Source organism: Pseudomyrmex gracilis, unplaced genomic scaffold, assembly GCF_002006095.1.
Source record: "Pseudomyrmex gracilis isolate BER0280 unplaced genomic scaffold, ASM200609v1 scaffold_3, whole genome shotgun sequence".
Taxonomy (NCBI): domain Eukaryota; kingdom Metazoa; phylum Arthropoda; class Insecta; order Hymenoptera; family Formicidae; genus Pseudomyrmex; species Pseudomyrmex gracilis.
In genome coordinates, this window is record NW_018020587.1 from 1,876,459 (window position 1) to 1,895,872 (window position 19,414).

The following is a 19,414-nucleotide window of genomic DNA, read 5'->3' on the forward strand; positions in this document are numbered from 1 at the left end:
GTTCTCTTTGGAGGTCGCGACGCCACGTGACTCTCGAATGGAGCGGACTCGTCACAGCTGACGAGCTCGCTCGGAAAAAGAATGACAGTGACGAGAGAGAGAGAGAAGGAGATAGGCGTCGTGACACGTTTCATGTGCCAATTATCATGTCAAACTACACCCGGCTCGAAACCTCATAAACCTCATTGCGTGTCTACTTTTTTCAAGCGTGTAATTTTTTGTACAATAGCAAAGTTGTAATACACCGCGAACCACATACGGTGGTGTGACAATTACTTCGATATTCGGTAATCTTTTCGATGTACACGTTGCGAACGAATTCGCGGAAAAAGATATAAGGATTTAAATACTGGTCACAGTTACACGTGGACAATTCTGATTGTTCCAGACTCTTTCGACTGTCTCAGGAGATATGAAAACGAATGACACGACTTCTAGTCTGATTAATGTTATTAATATTGTTGCTAACTTTGATGCGTTAAAGTAAGAATAGAATTTGTTGTGATCCTGTGGATGTGGTGTGTGGTTGAAGTTAAGTTGAATGTGTGTTTCTTTTGAAATTTTTCTTTTTCTTTCTCTCTTTTTGTGTTTACTTTCCACTAGTGACTATATAGTTTGTCTTTCTTTCCAAGTAACAGAATTATTCGTTAAATAAAAGAATTATATTCTGATGCAAAAATTAATGATTTAGTCAATCTTAATTTTTGTTTGTCAAAACAAAAATGTAGCTAATTAAAAGCCATCTTGTGTCGTTACAGGCGGATCAAAATGTTGTGCAACACCATCTTATTGGTCGGACTGGTATTTAAATTACTGTTTCTATTTTGCTTCGTACCGTACGTATTGATAAGATGGAGACAGAACAACTTATCGAAGCGCAAATTGCGACAACAGTCCAAGAAAGAGACGGTCGTTGGAATCTTTCATCCCTATTGCAACGCGGGAGGTGGCGGTGAAAGAGTGCTTTGGGCTGCGGTTCAAGCTATACAAAACAAGTATACAAGACGTTCCGATAGATTTAAAACTTTTACAATCAATTTTTATGTAAAAATCTCTACTATGTATCACACAGATATCCCGATGTGCATATAGCTATATACACTGGCGATCTTGATGCGGATCCTGAGAAGATGTTGAACAAAGTCGAAAGAGTGTTCAATGTCAAGTTACGTCCGAACATTGAATTCGTTTACTTGCACAATCGGAAATGGGTCGAGGCTTCCAAGTATCCTTATTTCACGCTTCTGGGACAAAGTCTGGGATCCGTCTGGTTGGGTATGGAAGCACTGCGCTTGCTTGTGCCAGGTGACATAACAAATTTCCGTACCGCACGTACACGTTTTGCTGCATATAAATCGTTTCCGTAATATTAATCAGATACAAAATAACACATACAAAAATTGCACAGACATATACATCGACACAATGGGTTACGCGTTCACGTATCCTCTGTTTAAATACATCGGTGGCTGCCGAGTGGCGTCGTACACGCATTATCCCACCATTTCGATAGACATGTTGAAGTACGTCTACAAAAGAGTTGCCGCGCACAACAATCGAAGATTCATTGCTAGAAATCCGTTTTTCACTATGGGGAAGATCATTTACTACAAAATATTCGCACGAGTAAGTATACATACATGTAAATACGAGATCTGATCGGTTTTTTTTCTCTACAGCGCACATACACGTCGTCACTTCGAGCTTTTGACGAGAGATTTGTTTAAGTTGTACGGACTGGTTGGTAGTTGCGCCGAGATCGTGATGGTGAATTCTTCATGGACCGAGGACCATATCAATTTCATTTGGAAGTGCCCAATGAAAACACATCGAGTTTATCCTCCCTGTGATGTGGATCATTTGATCTCGTTGCCGCTCCTAAGCGACAAGGAAAAAGGCGACGTGATACGCATAGTGGCGGTCGCGCAGTTCAGACCGGAGAAGAATCATCCCCTTATGATGAGATCGATGTTCGAACTGAGATCGATTTTAAAGGAAGAAGTCTGGGAAAAAGTAAGCCAAGTGGAATATGTAAAACTTTGCGACAAAGTTTGCGATTTTATATTTAAGATTCGACACACAGTGTTTTTTTTTTTTCTGTAAAATTTACTGTATCATTTAGGTCAGATTAGTCTGCATTGGTTCTTGCCGAAACGAGGAGGACGAAGAACGCGTGAAAGATATGCAAGATTTGGCCAAGCACTTGGCTTTAGATGAGAACGTCGAGTTCAAACTGAACATACCGTATTCCGAACTCGGGTCGGAACTGCAGAAAGGAACTATCGGTCTACACACAATGTGGAATGAGCACTTCGGTATCAGTATTGTGGAAAGCATGGCCGCGGGATTGATTATGGTAGCTCATAATTCCGGTGGACCGAGGTGTGTGCGCCGGATTTTGGCACAAAGATTTACGCAATAAAAATTTAAAAGGCAAAAGATTTTTACTCGTACTCAAAATCGCGTTTTACAATTCTAGAGCGGACATCATAGAAACGCAAGCGAACAGTACGACCGGTTTTTTAGCGGACACTGAACAGAAATATGCCAAACTATTGGCATTCATCATAAACATGAGCCAGCACGAACGGGACTCTATCAGACTTGCTGCGAGGTATGAATCCGATCGAACAGATGTTTGTTCGATTATTTTTGTCTCGAGATAAACAATGATTATGCATATGACTTTTCTCTTCAGATCGTCTGTAAATCGTTTCTCAAGCCAAGTCTTCGAAAAGGAATTTCTACGAACGATCGAGCCCTTCTTCAGAGCAAAACAGGAATGAATCCATTTTTCAGTTTCGCTCTTTCGTCAATCAAGTACATGTGTATGTGAGTTACAAATCATTCATTTCAAATTGGTATGTTCTTTCAGTGTACGATACATATCATATATAACATTTATGTGTGTATATTATATATTGTGTGTATATATTTAAAAAAAAGTGAGTGCTTTTATAACATAAAAACTTGGTATTTAGCGGCAAACGCGAATTACTTATCTGATCGATGCAACACCTACAATTGTTAATCACATTGTGTCAACGACAAATTACAAGATATCACGAGGTCATTATTTATCCAGTCCGTCGTTAATCAGTCCGCACCCCTGGCACTCCAGAACGAGGGACGATGTATCGCCGCTTTCGGCGCTTTCCGAAAGATTGAAACGAAGCCCGTGTTTACCCAACATCATCTCCGCTATCTGCATGGCCGTCTCCGTATGGCAAGTGAGCTTCGTCTGTCCGAGTTTGATCCTCGAAGTTCCTTTCGCTAGTGCCATTAAGATTATCATCTGTAAGGAAGAAGCGCAATAAGCCGACAGCCGAATTAGCTCTTCGTCGAGTTCTGTCGCAAGCTTATACCTGATCTTGCGTATGTTCGTCAACGCATGAGCCCGCCAGAAGCGGTTTCAGAATCCCGTAGGCCGCCGTTTCAGCCGGCGACTGTTCCTCCGTTCGGTTGGAACCCAAGCCGGAACCGCCGAGAACGCATCCGGTATTAGTGGTGCACACTATACTAAAATATTCATTCATTACTGTCATTTATTATTTATATTTGTTTTTTTTTTTTTTTTTTATTATATGTACATATTTAATATGTACGTATAATAAAAAAAAGAACTAATGCTCTTATACTTGATGCCACATCCATTTCCAACAGCTACTGCTCTGTCTTCCCTGTAAGGCTCGATCGTAATTGACGGCACCTTAACGTTGTGTTGCGCTAATTTATTTCTCAAAATTGCCGTGGCATCATAGGCCATTTCTTTGGCTTGCTATAAATTAAAATGTAATTACATGTAATTAAGATTGTAATTATATAGATATCCCCCGGAACAATTTATAATAAATAAGTGTAATAAAGATTCTATGAACGACCTTTCGAAACATCGTTTCTTCTTTAACATACAATAGATCAGTAAACATCGTCACATTTCAATAACAAGATCGCAAGAGACAAACTATACCTTGTTATTGAAACTCAATAACAATCTAATGTATACTGAGAAAAAAACGAGATGTGTGCTCTGTGTAATGTTTATATAATCTTTGTCATTCATTTGTTGAAAATGGAAATGTACTACATTATTCGACGATCTTTATTTTGTCTTCTATAGATCTTTTATTTAAATATTTATTCGCGCAAATTTAATAAAAATACATACGTTTATATGAACCGCTCCAGCCACGTAAGACCATCCTGTTATTCTTTCTGGAACTCCCGGATCGAGTAAAGAGATTGCATTTAAACTACTGACCGGCTTTATGTCTAAACGCAGCTCGCCTCCTCCCTTCGGATAATATCCCCTTCATTTGTCACAAAGTTTAACATAAATGGCGTATACAGCGTGGAAAAAAACACTTCAAGATGTAACAAAGACGAGTTTGTGTATACCTTCTCACAACTGTGAAATTAAAGTCCGCTCCGAATTTGTTCAAAATCGGCTTGAACACCTCCGTCAGATATTCTATTTGCGGACCCATGGGAACGTTTGTACCACCTTTAAGAATAAGAGTGATCGTGTCGCTGTGGGGAAAGAAAAGCGCGCAGGGCACAGCCACTTGTGCCAGCAAGCAAATGCAACCGGCAGTTTGCGTATCAGCTACGAATGTCAACTTGTTCCTGTCAAACGGACCGGGATGAAATTCCAAGCGTGTTGATCCTATGTATCCACCTCTGACACGGGCGTTACACATGTCTCTGACAAGTTCCACACCTGTGGACACAATAGAAAATTGAAGCTTTCATAACTGTACGTACATAAATTAAAAATACTTTTCAATCCAATTCTCGCATCGTTTTACCACACCTTTTAAGTGCTGTGCTGCGAGACCAGGCTTGGGTCTTCCAGCTCTTATGTTTTCAATTTCAACAGGAATGCCATACAGCGCGCTCAGACTAAGAGCAACTCTCAACACTTGTCCACCCTGTGCAAACAAAACATTTATTTTAAACTTTATGAAGAGAGGAAATATTAATTAACAATATTAAATATGCGCAAACAAAATTATAAGATAAAAACAAATCTCTGCTCTCTCTTTGCTAGATATTTATATTTTGACAGCTACACAATTTCTACATAAGATGCTTCGCAGTGTGACATTAAATAATATATTTTCAGAAAGGAGACACACAAATTAAAAAGAAACAACACAAACAATGAGACTTGTTGCTCAAGTTTCGATATAACCTGTTTTATTTTATACGACAGGAATATAAATCTCGTAAAGAAAATTACTCACACCCTCGCCCTGACTGCCGTCTATTTTCACGAGGGACGACATGACGCGACAGTTCCTGAGCAGTTCAAACGCCCTGCCGCGTTTCACGGAGCAGAGTTCCGCGGTTCCGCGTTTATTTTCAGCGCGCCGACCGCGCGTATTATTCCAACTTGCGCGTCGCAAATTTCCGCTAAAAAAAAGAATGTAATGCAACCAGCCCGTTGTAAGCGGTCGTTTGTGGAGGGGTAAAAACACAGAGAGCGCGCGGGGAGGAATTTAACTTCTAACTATAGAAACCAATTTTGTGCTAGACCGTAAAGCTCGCGGTGGAGACACACACACCAGCGAGAGAAGATTATCTTTCGTTTCGACGATCGCGAACATCTGTCAAAGCATTTGTTTCCGTCCGCGACGGAAATAAACAACAATTGTTCACACGTCAGTCGGAGAAAATAAACGAGTATATAAAATTCTGTGTTTAGACATTTTATTTCTTCTCACAATGTGCGCAACAAGAGTAACACGCGGATGAAAAACAAATCCTATTTTTTTTTTGTTTTTTAATTGCGAAATAATTTTTGAGAAATTTGTTTTTTTTTTTTTTCGCGTTTCCTCTCTTCGGACGTTCGGATGTTGCGCGAATGTTTCGATTTGATTTGAACGTTCGAGAGTGCACGTCGAAAGTGCAGATCGAACGGACGATCGGGTGTTCTTACAGCGCGCTTGATTGACATCTCTCTCTCCTTAACTCAGAGGAAGACGACGGCAGCGCCCTTTGACAGCGCAACTACCACATACTGGCATCACATACATACGTAGCACGCGAAGTGAGCTTCTTATTCCGAAAGGACCTTTTTTCTGTCCTTCTTTCTGTGTGACGGGCTGTTTGGAACAGCTGTTTCTCCTGGATGGTTGCTTTGATAGACCGAGTGACGGATCAAGCGGATGACGTATCATATATCCAGGCTCGTAAATGATATCGCGAATATTCCGTGGGGAAAATGAGAATGTCGCGGTCAAACGCAGACGGCAAATCGACACTCTGAAAATCTTTAATGACAAGTAAGGGTAATTCTCAGTTCTTTTTCTTCGTCATCGTATAACCTCCTCTCGTATTAACCTCGTCACGCTCGGGTCGCAAGCGCGAAGCGTAATATCTTTTTTTTTTTTTTTTTCTTTTCGCATTACTCGCGCGACCATTAGAAATGTGTTGTGAAAGTAATAATCAAATTACTCGGAGAACACACTCCGGTGGTAAGATTTCCGGATGTGATGAACCGATCACACGAGGACGATCTTAATTGTCGAGCGCGCTCGACAATTATGAAATTTTCTATATCTCTCGAGGGGTTTTTTTTTTCCTTCAAATTGCGTCGCTAGCTTCGAATCGCGTGACTACCGCGTGTCTCTTTTTATTGTATTAAGAAAATAAAAAAGTTGAGGTTGAGTACAAGGTCGTTATATTCTTAAAATTGTGCACTTGGGGTTTCCGTCTAGAGAGTGGTGTGTTAATATAAAACAACGATGTGTGTGTGTGTGTGTTGCAGTGTAATAGAACTCAGAGAAAATGTGGACTATCAGGTGGAATTCCAGGCTGGCGAGAGACGAATGGCTATTGTGGTTTCTTTATCGCCAAACTTTCCACTGGAGAAACCAGTACTCAGAGTTTCCCCACCGATAAGTCATCCTTGGTGCAACGAGCACAGTGAAATCACTAGTGCGCCAGGATTATTAAACGTGAGTACATTCTTCCCTTCGTATCGCAATTTTTATTCACGTTGCAGCTTTATTTCTTCTATTCTTTTTGTACATTAAAAAAAAAAAAACATTCTGTTGGTCCTCTTATAGTTTTCAGTACATAGTGATCTCGGCCGAGTTGTCCAAGTTATTATCAGAGAATTCAGTAAGAATCCTCCGCAATTGCTGGAGGATATTTCACCTGGCTCAACAAAATCTCACAGAGGTATATGTTACTTTCAGCAGGGGTTTGTTATTCTATTTTTTTTTTTTTTTTTCCCTACATCAACGTGATCAAACGTTTCTCGTGCGTGCTTGCAGACTTGCAGGAGAGGAACTCGCCATCTTATTCGCTTCAGCAGTATCCTGTTGAGATCCCGTCAACGTCGTTCAATTCGTATTACAGCACGCAGTATCCGCATCTGTCGTCCTCCAGTGCGAACACGTGCGTTTATAATTACAACTACACAAATTCGGGACAGACGTACGTCTCGGATTCGAAATCGTTCGGCGGCACGTCGCATCACTCGGCGTACATTCCGAGCTCGAGAAACAGCTCTCTTCACAATGCCGCGTCCACGCATTACACCTCGGCTCAACGCGGAACGTCGTACTTGAATTCGCATTACGTTAACGCGAATTATCAGCCGCCGTTGCTGAGTCAGCCGCAGACGAAAGTTCCGCAGAGCTTGATATTTCCCGAATTGAACAACTTGAGTAACGAGGAACTGAAGAAGCTGAGCGAGGACGACGACAGACTCGATGAATTTCTGGAGAAACATTCCCAAATTAAAGAAATCAATACGGCAATCGAGGATGCTATGGAATGGGTTGAAAAAACTGCCGGTGAGGAAAAAGTCGAGTGAAATATTTTTCTTGAAAAATAATATTTTTACATGTCTATGTCAACAAACTAAATAAATCTAATTCAATTAACGTGTATCTCTTTTCTCTTGCAGAAGCCAACGCAGCCAAAGAACCCGAGCTGAAGCAGCTGCAAGCCGACGTAGCGGACAAGGTGAAGACAGTGGCGGTGTTGAAAGCCAGATACGATCATCTCATACAACGATATAACAAACTGTCCGAGGTCTTTACGCCGGATCACATAAAAGATTGTCTGAGACGTGCGGCCGACGAGAGTCACGAGGAGAGCGAGAAAATCGCCGAGGATTTTCTCAACCGGAAGATCGATGTCGAACGTTTTCTCAGCACGTACATCGAGTGCCGGAAACTGGGCCAGGCAAGACGAACCAAGGAGGAGAAACTGGCGCATCAACTGAACGAGTTGAAACGAGCCGGCTTCTGAGATGACATATTCATAAAAAAAAAATTTTTTTTTCTATGAATCGAACAAAACAAAAAAAAAAAAAACAAAAACTCTTGTAAATAAGACTTAGTTAAATTAAATCTTCTTTGCGAGTTTGAATTTATATTACCAAATATCTCTAATGTGGCTCTAGAGAAACTACGGAAGAATTCGCTTACATATATAAAAGTACACGCTACGTCCTAAATTATTTTAAATCGTCGCCTAGCATTCCAACCGAATTGAAACACTCACACATAATAAACGTAATATACACACGCAAAGTGGCGCTAAACGCAAGTGATTAAAACTCAAGAGTGCTTTAAGATTAACCTCTATGAAATACGATTATTGCTGTGTGTTTCGGACTCGATTCGAACGAGATAAATCAGAAACGTATGTAGTGAACGGCTGAGTCCGCGCTGAAAAAACCCGTGTAACAAATCGAAAAGCAAAAAAAGAAACAAAAACAGAAGAGTACTTATTTCATAGTGAAAACAACATGGCTTTAATTATGTTAGTTTTGCACACGTGTGTGACACGTACCCGTCGCGATCAACTCCAGCAGAGATACGTTTTTTACTGGTGTAAATAAAAAAACAAAAACAAAAAAAAAACAAAAAACAAAATGCGCAGGGATGTAATTATATAAAATCAATTTTTTGAAGAAAAAAAAATTGCTATTCGGTGACGTTACGTTTTTTTTATTATTTATCCTGTGTGAATGTTCCTAAACGCTGTAACATATATTTGAAAACTGTATAGATACAATGAAGAGACGAAAGCAAAACACTGTTGAAGAGATTTGAAATTTCCCTTGTCCTTTCGTAAATGTCTAAAAAAAAAAAAAAAGAAAAAAAATAGAGAGTTAAGAAAAATTAAAACGTATTACATACATAAATATAAACATGTAACTTAATATTTTTTAGGGTTTTTTTTTTTTAGTAACGCTTAGTTGCTACGAACTGTGCGTGTGTATTATCGATCCGTCACATAATTCTTAAACCTGACATTCAGATATTAACGAATATGAGTATTATAATTGCTGTATATATATTACAATCTTATTCTCTCTTTCTCTTTGTGTGAATTCATCGTGGCACTAACGACAAGAACACGATCGAGCGCGCATTTACGTAGATACAAAAATAATACGTCGGTTAAGCAGCTTTTCCGTTAAATTGCACTGTTCAGTTCCAACATTGGCAATTTGGCAAGTTCCTAAGATAATGGAATCTCGATAACAGAGTGAACACATTTGTATAGAATTAACATTTCTCTTTTTTCTTTTGGATGCTTCGCACTCTCCTCATCTTCATTCCCGATACGTGACTTCAATGTAGTTTTGATAATTTAGAGATTCGCAGCGAGAGCTTCATCACGGATCCACAAAGGAGATCATAATGTAACGCGTGCCCGCCGTCACCAGCAGTCCTTCGTGATAGTGAGTGAGTCGACCGGGATGCATCAGCATCCAGCCCGGCTTCGTGTCGGTGACCGAACAGTTGTATCGGATGAACCTGCATCCGCCGCCCTCGTAATCCACGCCCGCTTGATTCAGGGCGATGTTGATGGTGTAAGTTGAGGAGTCATGATGCGGCCTCAAAGATGGCTGCTCGTCCGGCCGGTACCTCACTACAAAGTTCATCAGCGACCGCGGTGGCTGTTGACACAAAGTTAAAATATGACAAACTGAAATTGCGCGACAACAAACACAACTCGTTATGACGATTCTATTTACAGATGTTACGCAGATTCCCTCTAATCCTTTGTTACGAAGCGGCACGATCTGCGTGAATCGTACTAAAACCCGAAACCCTGTGTATTTACAGCGTATTACAGTGTGCGATCTGTACATCGTTAATAGCACGTTCCATACACCCGAGATTTTTGACTCTTACGTCGTCGTATCCTGTAAACACATGCTGTTGCAAGGGACTGACATAATCTTCGAGAAACTTTAACCAGGCGTCGTGCAGGCCGACCTGATTCATGTGAATATCGCGAGTCGGTACCGCTTCGTAGCCGGAATCCAATCGGGAATCCTGAAAAAAAAAAAAAAACAAAGCGAAGATGAATCTCTTACGTCGTGATAGTAACCGATGAAGACAAGCTCCTGCAACGGTCTAACATATTCTTTCAAGAAGTACAGCCAGTGTTGCTCGTACTGAACTTGATTCATGTGAATATCGCGGGTTGGCACGTTTTCGTATCCACCCGACAAACGTGGATCCTGCCGAGAAAGTCAATTGCGATAACAGAGATTTTAATCGCACAATATCACTGAACTCACCATCGTATGATCATTACTACACTTACGTGATTAGTCCCGTCGGACCACTGTCCAAACGCTTCGACGATTCCTATGAGTTCCTTGGTGAACCTGAGACTATTTATGGGGAACCAGTAGACGTCGGGACACGGCTGCGAATTAAAATCTAGTTAAAGTGGTTGAACATGTGATAAAAAAAAAAAAAAAAAAAATATATCTTTATATAAAAAGAATATTTCGCGATCTATGGACGATCGAATTGTTTACCTGTATCGGTTTCACGTCAGGATTGAAGCTGTCGCTATAATTCGGATGAATGTATCTCTTCTCCCAATCCAGCTTGTTGTCCATGATCTGATACATGTCCGGATACGTGAGTCGAATGTCGTAAGAGTCGGGATTGACGAGATGACCGAACTCGAGCCTGTTGCTGACATACATGAACAGGCCTCTCTGCCGATTTGCCTGTGCAAATGCCATTTCCGTGTCCAGGTCGCCGTCCTCGTAGGACGGGCGCGTAGCCTTGTTGGCGATGATTGTCGCGTTGATCAGGTAACAGTTGCTGATGAACGGCACGTTCCACAGTCCCCTGAAACAAACGTCAAACGTGATTTGGCGAATCGCGTGTGCAGGCGAAAGGGCGAGCACGCTCGGAAAAAAGCGCGGCGCATCGAGCGCGATCGGTGCAGACGCGCCTGTTTGCCCGCAGCGAACGGGCCGCGCATACGGGTTTTTAAATTTTGTTTTCCGGAGGTCATCGCTTAAGTGTTTTTGCAAAATGATCGCTACGGTAGTTGCGATTGGCCGATGGACACACTTGGCAATGGGTTATGCATAATTATCCAATTGAGATTCATAACTCTGTAACACCAGCGTGTGACTGCGCGTGTCGGTCGCGCGTCTCGCGTGACCCATTCGTATTTTAGGCGGTAGGACCTAGTCTAGCGGATCCGGTCTCCGTAATACGTTTCTGTCTTAGAGGTCAGCCTGAGTGATTTCCTTCGAAACATCGGTAAGAACCGACGACGGGGTGCTTCGCGATCGCGGGCCGATAAATTGCGTCGCGACCGCGTCGTAAACTCGTCCCGCGTTCGTTATTGCCGCATGGCTCATTGATCATCGAATTTCTCACCGATCATCGAATTGATTGATGTATCTATTATTGATCGAGTGGTGCGCACAAAAGAGCTCCGGCTATATAAAGTGCGAAAAAGTCGCGAACCGAACGCGCCGCGTAGTTGTCGTCGTTCATCGTCAAGTTTCTCTGGTTGTAGATGAAATGAGATGCCGGTTGCTCTGTCTGTTCTTGTTAACGGCCCTGATGATCAGCAGCACAGAGGCGGCGAAGGGCGGAGGTAGAGCGAGAAGCCGCGTCCGAGGAAGAGTGTATAACCAGCATATGCCCATCTTGATACCGCATCGAAATCCCGCCAGTGCGCACTATTACGAAAATAAGGATGTGAGTTGATGGTGCGCGTGTATATACGACACACATGTGAGTTAGGCGTGCGAGTTAGGTGGATGTCATCCGCTGGGACTTTTCGTAGGGCGCGAAGATCGTGAAGGCTTCCCACTTCGAGCTGGATTACATGCTGGGCAGAAAGATCACGTTCTTCTGCATGGCCACCGGCTTCCCGAGGCCAGAGATCACTTGGCTGAAGGACGGGATTGAGCTGTATCATCACAAGTTTTTCCAGGTAGGGGCTTAAAAGAGAGAGAGAGAGAGAGAGAAAAAAAAGCGACCGTCCTTATATAAACGGGATGTTCAAAACAAACAAATCCACTAGATAGTAGCAAAAAATTGAAGCTATTTAGACAACGTGAGTGTAAAATCGATAGGTGCACGAATGGCCGGTTGGCAACGACACGATAAAATCGAAAATGGAGATCGATCCTGCAACGCAGAAAGACGCGGGATATTACGAGTGTCAGGCGGACAATCAGTACGCGGTCGATCGACGGAGCTTCAGAACGGACTACGTCATGATCACGTATTGAACGCGTTCTTCAGATCTGCGAGAGACATCGCGCGCGCATACACTGTATTAGAATTAATTGTAACACTTTATCAATATATAGTACACGAGATTATATTAATCAAAAGTTTATTATATAAGTTTTTACCTAGCTAAACGCATTATTGCTATTAGCAACTTTAATAATAAAACGAACATGTGACAATCATATTTCGAGATCTGAGAAATTTCGATTATTAAATAACCGATGAGACTGATACTTCCTTCCATTTTGTTTTTGTTTTACAAACTCATCCATCGACACGAGTAATGTGTAATATTTACAATGTAAATTTTGCATTGTAAAATAGAATGGCTTTCTTCTTCGGAACGCGACAGCGGAACAGACAGATTTCTCTTCGCCGAATTGGACTTTGCGCGAAGACGATATACGAAAAAAAAAAAAAAAAAAAAGAAAACAAATTTATAAGTTCCCCCCCAGTTCTTATTCGTTAAAGCATGATTGACTGTTACAAGGGTGACACGTACGTAACGCGACGAATATATCGAAAATGGTTCATTGCGAATTTAACAAGGTAATTGTGCCGCGCACGCACAAAAGTGGTATGGAAGTGAATACTTTGCTGCGCTGTCAGCAAACTCGCCGATCTTTATGACAGACAATCCCAAATAAACAATTTTTGCACGGGTGTTTGCACATAAACGCGACAATATGTACACGGACACATCGCGTTTTCTATTTTTCTAATTTCTTCGCACTTGTAAAACACGTTTCTTCCGTTTCTCACTTTTGACGATACACAACTGATGAGATGTAATGAAATATCAATAAGTTTTTTTTTCTTTATCGGTAAAAACGTGTCCGTCTCTTTCTCCGTGTCCTCCGTTTAGATAACAATTGATAATAAAAAATGAAACGCGAAATATAAATTCTACAAGTGCGTCGCAAACGTGGCTCATCGTCCGGAAATGATGGATATGGTTGAATTAATAGATAAGCGGTCCGCAGATTTGATAGAAATTGATGATGATCACACGTAGCACCAAAGAAATAACCAGTGCATACGCACACACATATAGAGACCGGCTGCATACATTTGCATACAAGTCTGTAATAGATACAAGAGGACACTAGGGGAGTAATGAGTAGGTGACTGTCAGTTACATCGGAGTTCCGTGTGATCTACGAACGTTGCTGCGTACACGGTGAGTATCCTCGCTGTGTTTGTTGCTTGTGATAAATGTGCATTGAGAACGGACATTCACACAAACGTGTTCGCACGTTTAATCGGAACAATTCCGAAACTGCGGAGTTTACTTTCAGAAAATCTCGCGATTGTAATCCCGGAGTTTTGGAAATTTGCGATCGCGAGTCCGCGTCGATGCACGACCGCACGGAGATGTGCGACGACACCGCGCGCAACACGGTGTAAAAATGTATCATTTTATCGCAGATTATCATGTCACGCTCGATGCTGCTGTTGATCCTGCTGGGTGTATTGTTGCTCAATTGTCAGGAGACGCTCGGCCGACGAGGACGGGGAAGAAGCAGGAGTAAGTCTCGCGTACAGATCGGACTGCCCATTACCGGGAAGTACCGTGATCCGGAAAGCGATCAATATTACAACAATAACAATGTATGTATGTTGAAAGAAGAACACGTTCGAGAAGAAGACGAACTTCTCGATGTGTGCACATTTATATCGCGCTCTTCTTCGTAACGCGAAATTCCTCGTGAATTCTTCATTAAATTTATTATCATGATTTTAGGGAGCTAAAATACTACTGGCGTCGCATTTCGATCTGGAGTACGTCTTGGGACACAAAATAGCCTTCCTCTGCGTCGCTCGCGGCAATCCGCGCCCGCACATTACGTGGTTCAAAGATGGCAGCGAGATTTACACGCATCACTATCTACACGTTAGTATCATTTTTGACGTAATAATAATAAAAGTAACAATTGCAAAACTATCGACTGAAGAAATTATCTTTAAAAATAAGCAATCGCGATCGCACGATGAAATTGCGCTAAAAGAAATTATTTTATCATTTGCGACAGATACACGAGTGGCAAGTTGGTACCGACAAAGTAAAGTCGAAACTCGAGATCGATCCCGCCACTCAGATGGACGCGGGTGTTTACGAGTGCACGGCGGATAACATGTACAGTATCGATCGGCGATCGTTCAAGACTGATTTCTCCATCGCTTTCGATTAAATGCGAGAAATCCTTCCCTCCCCAAAAAACATAAAATTAAACATAAATACGTAAAGTATAATCCTAGATATCGCGTAAAATTTTTACGATAGACACTATGAAACGTAGTAGATCCTAAGATTTAGATTGTGTATTATTTTTAATGTAATAATTTGCAGAAGAAAAGTCTAAAGGTGTTCTATTAATTCAAGAGTGTGTGAAAATATTATTTTTAATCCTTATGTAAGGCGCTCTCTAAGATAGCACGTTTAATTTTCACCGTAACTTTCGGCTCAATTGTGTCGCAAGTCGAGTTTCAACAAATATCGTTCTAAAAACGTGTGAAAATTAGATCTAATCGGAATAATAATCCGTTTCTTTTTTTTTTTAGAGTATAAAAACTATCGATATGCGACTCGTTTTAATATTATTATTTATCGCAGTTTTTCACGGTGAAGTGAAATATAAAAAAAGATCAATACTCATGTATTTCGCTTTACCTGCGTTCGTTTTTTATTATCTCCATGTAATCAAAACTCCGCGCGTAGAATCCGTCGTCCGTTATAGCGCCCCAGAAGTTGCTCCAAGCTTTGTACGGGCGAATGAGCAACGGCGCGACAATGCCTCTCTGCTGTTCGACCAGCAACTTCAACGTGTGCTCGTTGTCCAAGTGCGCGACCGCGTCGATCGACAGATATCCGGAACACTTCTTCAACAGACAATTCTCCCTGCGAAATATATACAACAGATTGCTCTTTAAAGGTGCGCCAAATGTCGCGCGGTCTCGCTCGCTCTCGCGCAAATCGCAAACTTCAAATCTTTGAATACACACGTTCGCAGAATTATTCGATTCGCAAACTTACATCGCCAACTTTCTCGCGTCAACCTCGGTGATTCCGTCGCTCGGCAGTATTTGTTTCGTACTCTGATATTCCTGGCCGACTCGGTCCAGGAAGTCGTTCGTCACGCTCTCGTGATAGGGCACGTTGTTGTGAACGAACAGATGCAGCTTCGACTTCGGATAGGTCTGATGGTAGATAGCTTGGAAGAACTCTTCCAAGAACGGCGTGGGTTGTTCGATGAAGACGGCTATCATGATAACCGGATACGTTTCCGGTTTGATCTTGTCAAGCTCGATCGTTCGATCCCAACAGGCTAGGCATCCCTCGTCCGGTATCCAAGCGCGGGCCAGATAATTGCCCAGAGAGTTCAGGACGAGCTTGCTGATCCCGTTGCCGTGAAGGACCAGAGGCACCGTGTTGTAGACGATGTTCTGAAGATAAGCTTCTTCGCCTTTGAATCTGAGCTCCACGTCAGCTGCGAGACAATCGATAAAATAAGTAATCGGCTGAGTAAGTCACGATTATCAATATCAATAATCCCTCACAACGGATTCTCTGTTTGCGTTCCTCACCTACCGCACCGAAGAGGTTCTGAAATATTTCGGATTTGTGGTCTAGTTTGATCTTGTGTCGGGTTCGGAGCTCCTCGTTCAGATACGCCATCGTGTAAAACAGCTGATCGTCCTCCTCGTCCTTGATAGACGCGTTGTTCAGAATCGCGTACAAGTCGGACGCGTATCCGATGAATCCTCCCGAGTTCAAGTATCGTTTGCCTCTCGATACGGGCGGATAGTTGTTCGCCAAGGATTTATCCGGCCAGCAGTATCCTTCCGCGGAGAACAAGATCCGAGCGTCGAACTCCTGGAATCGCTCGACGATGGCAGGTAAACCACCGAGAAATATTAAGTCGTAACTAAAAGTAAACGATACATTATGTGTATTTGTCTATGCGTCACAATGAGATTTTTTTCTTCAGCATCAAGTGTAAACCTGTCGGTGAACAAAACGATCCTCTTCTCATCGTCTCGGTAATCCTCCAAGGCCTTTTTGAGAAGATTAATTTTGTATCCACCGCCGGCGTATCTCATATTGCCGCCTCTCCAGGGCTCGCCGAATCCGAGAACTCTCAGATTGTCGCGAAACTCATAGACCTCAACCGATCTGAGATACCTCTGGAAGCCATCCGTCTCGTTGGAGGCGACGGTAAATACCAGAACGTCTAAAAGAGAAAAAGAACAAATGAGATTTATCAAAAGCGTATAATACCAAAAATAAACAAAGTTCGTGACTATTATATTCTCAAAAAATCTCTTTTTTGTTTTGAAGACGCTCTCGTTGAGAAACGACGCAAAATATTCGTATGAAAAAAACTGGGAAGAGAAAAATTGGACATTTCTTAGATGGAAACATCTTTGTGTACATTTGGAGAGGCGGCGTTGGCGATTCCGTCATTGTTACTCGGCTGGTGATCTTGTTAGCCGAGAGCGTCATGATGTCACGTCATTGGAAGAAGTAGCGCCCACGAGAGCCGCGGCACGTACGCCAGCCGCGTTGAGTGTCATACGTTTCTCCACGCGGTGCTTGTATTACTGAGCTGTGTGTTGATAAACTTACGCAAGCCATAACGAGATATTCTTGGAACAGCCGAACTAAGAGAGAAGTATTTCCAGAACTTTCCTTCCAAAAAAACTTACTCGAAGGGAGAAGTCGGAGAATTAAATTTGTTTGAAGAGTTTCTCGCGCGATGTCGAACATCGTGCTCGGTTGAAAAATTTATTCATAAACTTCATGCAATCTCGGAGCAATGATATGTTAATTCGATAATTTGTTTCGGCGAGGAAGAACAATTAGCGCGAGATAATTTTTGAATTACAAAGCAATTATCGCGCTAAGAGATATAGACGCATTTCGAGGATTGAAACGTCTCGCGTGGCTAGCAACGGCGGAAATGAGATGATAAAGCATATGTGTATGCACTCGATCCAGTTACAAACGTCGAGACCAGAATCAAATTAGTTCACGCTCCAGAAATGAAGTAGTTCTGTTTGCATGCAGCGCGCATGATTACGGTATTCGATCATCATCGAGCTTCTTAAAATGATTCGCGTTTCATTATACCGGTTTTCTTATCTTTATCTCTCGCACAGAGAGAAAGATATGTATTATATCGTTCGCACTGAAGCGGCAAAATAAAAAAAGATGACATAATCGCGATTCCGCAATAAGAAGAAATGTGCCACTTGCAGCGAGATCAACGGGATGTGTGATCGCAATTTCCACAAATAGACCTAATGACCCATATATGCCTCGTTCTTCGAATGCGCAAATTATTTTCATTCCCGCGATTCTTTACATATATATTTATTTGTTTATATAACATGTATTTTTGTATTCTATATAATAACAAATTGCTGTTTCATGGAAGACGGAATCGGTCGGAGAGATGAAGATGGCAATTTATTCAGATCTCAGTGTTCTGACTCTCGAAGTACTATACTTTGGCAGGATCGACGCGAATAACTAAGTACGCGCAAAATGCGCGTAGTTCGAAGAAAGTGAATTATTTCAATTATATCAAGCAGGAAGAGAAAGAGATGAGATTTTCGCCGTCAACCGCCCTCCCGAGGTCGACGAACGATGACTTTCGCTACTTCTTCGTCCGTCTTTCGAAAGAAAAAAAAAATTAAATAATTGCGTGTTATTAACTTTCTGTTATTATTATATAACTCTCTTGCAAGTCGATTCGTGGCTCATCGAAGAGGCTTGGAAAAAAGCTAAGATGGGATCCTGAACCCATGCGATTCTTTCTTCACTGCGAACCAAACGTATACGTGGGTGTCGAAAATGTACCAGAACAGGTTTACAGAAAAATAAAATAAACGAGAGAGAAGGAAGAGAGCTCTGGAACCCCATAAAACATGTTCTTTGATATTAAAGTTCAAATTCTTGTTCCACTCATTTCATTGTACAAACAAAACTAATTCAATAAATAAATCTTTAAAATTCCACACACATGTACCGTTTATATAATCCATTAAAAAATTTATTCGTCGTTGTGTTAAAAAATTATAAAAAAAATAAACAGACTAAGATTTTAATTTTAAAATGTTTTCTTTAACTTCTCCAGTTCTTTTCTCAATACGCGAACAAATGGTTTCATCTAACTACTCAAATTAAAGCTACTTAAAACTACTCGAATTAAAGCTAAAACTAGAACATGTAAACTGTAATAGGGCTAAAACTAGAGCATGTAAATCGTAACAGTGTGCATGTGCGGATCATATGGAAATTTTGTGTACAATCCAGAACATTCCGCGAGATCTCTTCACATCTTAATCCTTTGAAAAGAATCTCTACACGAGACATCCTTCGAAACATCCTTTTGCGTTATTGCGGATGTTTAGGAGCCAAGCGTGCGGTCTGTCTCCCTCTCTCTCTCTCTCTTTCTCTCTCTGTGTATCGATCTTTGCTGCGACACATACCGGCAAACGGATTTATCCGTTCCGGTTTGTCGTAAGGGCAAAATCGCGTCGTACCGTTAACGTCAGCCGCTGGTTCCTCGCTCACCACGTGGTACGTCAGGAAGACGCAGCACCACACGAGCCAGCATCCAATTCCCTTGCTGCGGAGCATTCTTGTTTCTATCTCTGTCTCTTTCTCTCTCTTGTGCGCGCGAGTGCACCAACAGAACCCGAGGGTCACCGGCAACTTCGCACCGCTCTTCTCCGAGATATGCGCGTCCGTCACTTCGCGTCGCTCGGCGTCGACTGCGCGCCGCCGAGTTTGCAACCGACTCGGATCAGCAGAGCCGTAATCAGCGAATAACGGTGCCCATAGTACGTTGCAATTCTTGATGCAC

At 41.9% G+C, this 19,414-nt stretch overlaps 6 protein-coding genes across 10 annotated transcripts; 4 read left to right on the forward strand and 2 right to left on the reverse strand.

Annotated features, from left to right (window-relative positions):
- Positions 1 to 15: 15 nt before the first annotated feature.
- On the forward strand, positions 16 to 2,994 carry LOC109855896 (GDP-Man:Man(3)GlcNAc(2)-PP-Dol alpha-1,2-mannosyltransferase). The gene is made up of 8 exons (XM_020430597.1): positions 16 to 543; positions 759 to 995; positions 1,073 to 1,305; positions 1,409 to 1,626; positions 1,729 to 2,013; positions 2,123 to 2,382; positions 2,480 to 2,614; positions 2,699 to 2,994. Coding segments are annotated over exons 1-8 (1,458 nt in total). The 5' UTR covers positions 16 to 541; the 3' UTR covers positions 2,787 to 2,994.
- Positions 2,834 to 6,161, reverse strand: LOC109855912 (RNA 3'-terminal phosphate cyclase). Of its 3 annotated transcripts, none has more exons than XM_020430639.1 (8): positions 6,041 to 6,161; positions 5,247 to 5,415; positions 4,814 to 4,931; positions 4,399 to 4,720; positions 4,169 to 4,310; positions 3,639 to 3,778; positions 3,366 to 3,519; positions 2,834 to 3,295 (listed from the first exon to the last, which is right to left on the reverse strand). In XM_020430639.1, exons 2-8 carry the CDS (start codon positions 5,286 to 5,288, stop codon positions 3,074 to 3,076), a joined length of 1,140 nt encoding a protein of 379 aa, XP_020286228.1. In that variant the 5' UTR covers positions 5,289 to 5,415; positions 6,041 to 6,161; the 3' UTR covers positions 2,834 to 3,073. The 3 variants fall into 3 exon arrangements, with proteins under 3 accessions (XP_020286228.1, XP_020286212.1, XP_020286220.1); XM_020430623.1 differs by lacking the exon at positions 6,041 to 6,161 and adding an exon at positions 5,727 to 5,812; XM_020430631.1 differs by lacking the exon at positions 6,041 to 6,161 and adding an exon at positions 5,568 to 5,702.
- LOC109855904 (vacuolar protein sorting-associated protein 37A) lies at positions 6,054 to 9,129 on the forward strand. Its single transcript, XM_020430610.1, has 5 exons — positions 6,054 to 6,287; positions 6,773 to 6,962; positions 7,074 to 7,188; positions 7,284 to 7,808; positions 7,922 to 9,129. Exons 1-5 carry the CDS (start codon positions 6,199 to 6,201, stop codon positions 8,266 to 8,268), a joined length of 1,266 nt encoding a protein of 421 aa, XP_020286199.1. The 5' UTR covers positions 6,054 to 6,198; the 3' UTR covers positions 8,269 to 9,129.
- Positions 8,952 to 19,279, reverse strand: LOC109855880 (procollagen-lysine,2-oxoglutarate 5-dioxygenase 3). 2 transcript variants are annotated; one of them, XM_020430586.1, is made up of 9 exons: positions 19,092 to 19,279; positions 16,546 to 16,774; positions 16,128 to 16,468; positions 15,577 to 16,030; positions 15,214 to 15,441; positions 10,808 to 11,129; positions 10,588 to 10,692; positions 10,170 to 10,313; positions 8,952 to 9,931 (listed from the first exon to the last, which is right to left on the reverse strand). In XM_020430586.1, the coding sequence occupies exons 1-9, from the start codon at positions 19,186 to 19,188 to the stop codon at positions 9,647 to 9,649; spliced, it is 2,205 nt and encodes a 734-aa protein (XP_020286175.1). In that variant the 5' UTR covers positions 19,189 to 19,279; the 3' UTR covers positions 8,952 to 9,646. The 2 variants fall into 2 exon arrangements, with proteins under 2 accessions (XP_020286175.1, XP_020286167.1); XM_020430578.1 differs by lacking the exon at positions 10,170 to 10,313 and adding an exon at positions 10,355 to 10,501.
- LOC109855931 (immunoglobulin domain-containing protein oig-4-like) lies at positions 11,222 to 12,726 on the forward strand. 2 transcript variants are annotated; one of them, XM_020430674.1, is made up of 4 exons: positions 11,222 to 11,552; positions 11,815 to 11,999; positions 12,088 to 12,237; positions 12,380 to 12,726. In XM_020430674.1, exons 2-4 carry the CDS (start codon positions 11,820 to 11,822, stop codon positions 12,536 to 12,538), a joined length of 489 nt encoding a protein of 162 aa, XP_020286263.1. In that variant the 5' UTR covers positions 11,222 to 11,552; positions 11,815 to 11,819; the 3' UTR covers positions 12,539 to 12,726. The 2 variants fall into 2 exon arrangements, with proteins under 2 accessions (XP_020286263.1, XP_020286254.1); XM_020430665.1 differs by lacking the exon at positions 11,222 to 11,552 and having other exon boundaries at positions 11,562 to 11,999.
- On the forward strand, positions 13,480 to 14,924 carry LOC109855944 (immunoglobulin domain-containing protein oig-4). Its single transcript, XM_020430686.1, has 4 exons — positions 13,480 to 13,722; positions 13,971 to 14,153; positions 14,287 to 14,436; positions 14,576 to 14,924. Exons 2-4 carry the CDS (start codon positions 13,977 to 13,979, stop codon positions 14,732 to 14,734), a joined length of 486 nt encoding a protein of 161 aa, XP_020286275.1. The 5' UTR covers positions 13,480 to 13,722; positions 13,971 to 13,976; the 3' UTR covers positions 14,735 to 14,924.
- Positions 19,280 to 19,414: the final 135 nt, after the last annotated feature.

Coding starts and splice junctions, on each gene's coding strand:
- LOC109855896 (XM_020430597.1), top strand. Junction 1,306..1,408: donor ACTGCGCTTGCTTGTGCCAG/GTGACATAACAA, acceptor AAAATTGCACAG/ACATATACATCGACACAATG. Junction 2,014..2,122: donor AGGAAGAAGTCTGGGAAAAA/GTAAGCCAAGTG, acceptor TGTATCATTTAG/GTCAGATTAGTCTGCATTGG.
- LOC109855912 (XM_020430639.1), bottom strand. CDS start 5,288: ATGTCGTCCCTCGTGAAAATAGACGGCAGTCAGGGCGAGGGT. Junction 4,932..5,246: donor ACGGCAGTCAGGGCGAGGGT/GTGAGTAATTTT, acceptor TTGTTTGCACAG/GGTGGACAAGTGTTGAGAGT. Junction 4,311..4,398: donor AATTTCACAGTTGTGAGAAG/GTATACACAAAC, acceptor TGACAAATGAAG/GGGATATTATCCGAAGGGAG.
- LOC109855904 (XM_020430610.1), top strand. CDS start 6,199: ATGATATCGCGAATATTCCGTGGGGAAAATGAGAATGTCGCGGTCAAA. Junction 6,963..7,073: donor GTGCGCCAGGATTATTAAAC/GTGAGTACATTC, acceptor GTCCTCTTATAG/TTTTCAGTACATAGTGATCT. Junction 7,189..7,283: donor CTCAACAAAATCTCACAGAG/GTATATGTTACT, acceptor GCGTGCTTGCAG/ACTTGCAGGAGAGGAACTCG.
- LOC109855931 (XM_020430665.1), top strand. CDS start 11,691: ATGTATCTATTATTGATCGAGTGGTGCGCACAAAAGAGCTCCGGCTAT. Junction 12,000..12,087: donor ACTATTACGAAAATAAGGAT/GTGAGTTGATGG, acceptor GACTTTTCGTAG/GGCGCGAAGATCGTGAAGGC. Junction 12,238..12,379: donor ATCATCACAAGTTTTTCCAG/GTAGGGGCTTAA, acceptor TAAAATCGATAG/GTGCACGAATGGCCGGTTGG.
- LOC109855944 (XM_020430686.1), top strand. CDS start 13,977: ATGTCACGCTCGATGCTGCTGTTGATCCTGCTGGGTGTATTGTTGCTC. Junction 14,154..14,286: donor AATATTACAACAATAACAAT/GTATGTATGTTG, acceptor TCATGATTTTAG/GGAGCTAAAATACTACTGGC. Junction 14,437..14,575: donor ACACGCATCACTATCTACAC/GTTAGTATCATT, acceptor CATTTGCGACAG/ATACACGAGTGGCAAGTTGG.
- LOC109855880 (XM_020430578.1), bottom strand. CDS start 19,188: ATGCTCCGCAGCAAGGGAATTGGATGCTGGCTCGTGTGGTGCTGCGTC. Junction 16,469..16,545: donor ATCGTTTTGTTCACCGACAG/GTTTACACTTGA, acceptor GTTTACTTTTAG/TTACGACTTAATATTTCTCG. Junction 9,932..10,354: donor TCATCGGTTACTATCACGAC/GTAAGAGATTCA, acceptor TTGTGTCAACAG/CCACCGCGGTCGCTGATGAA.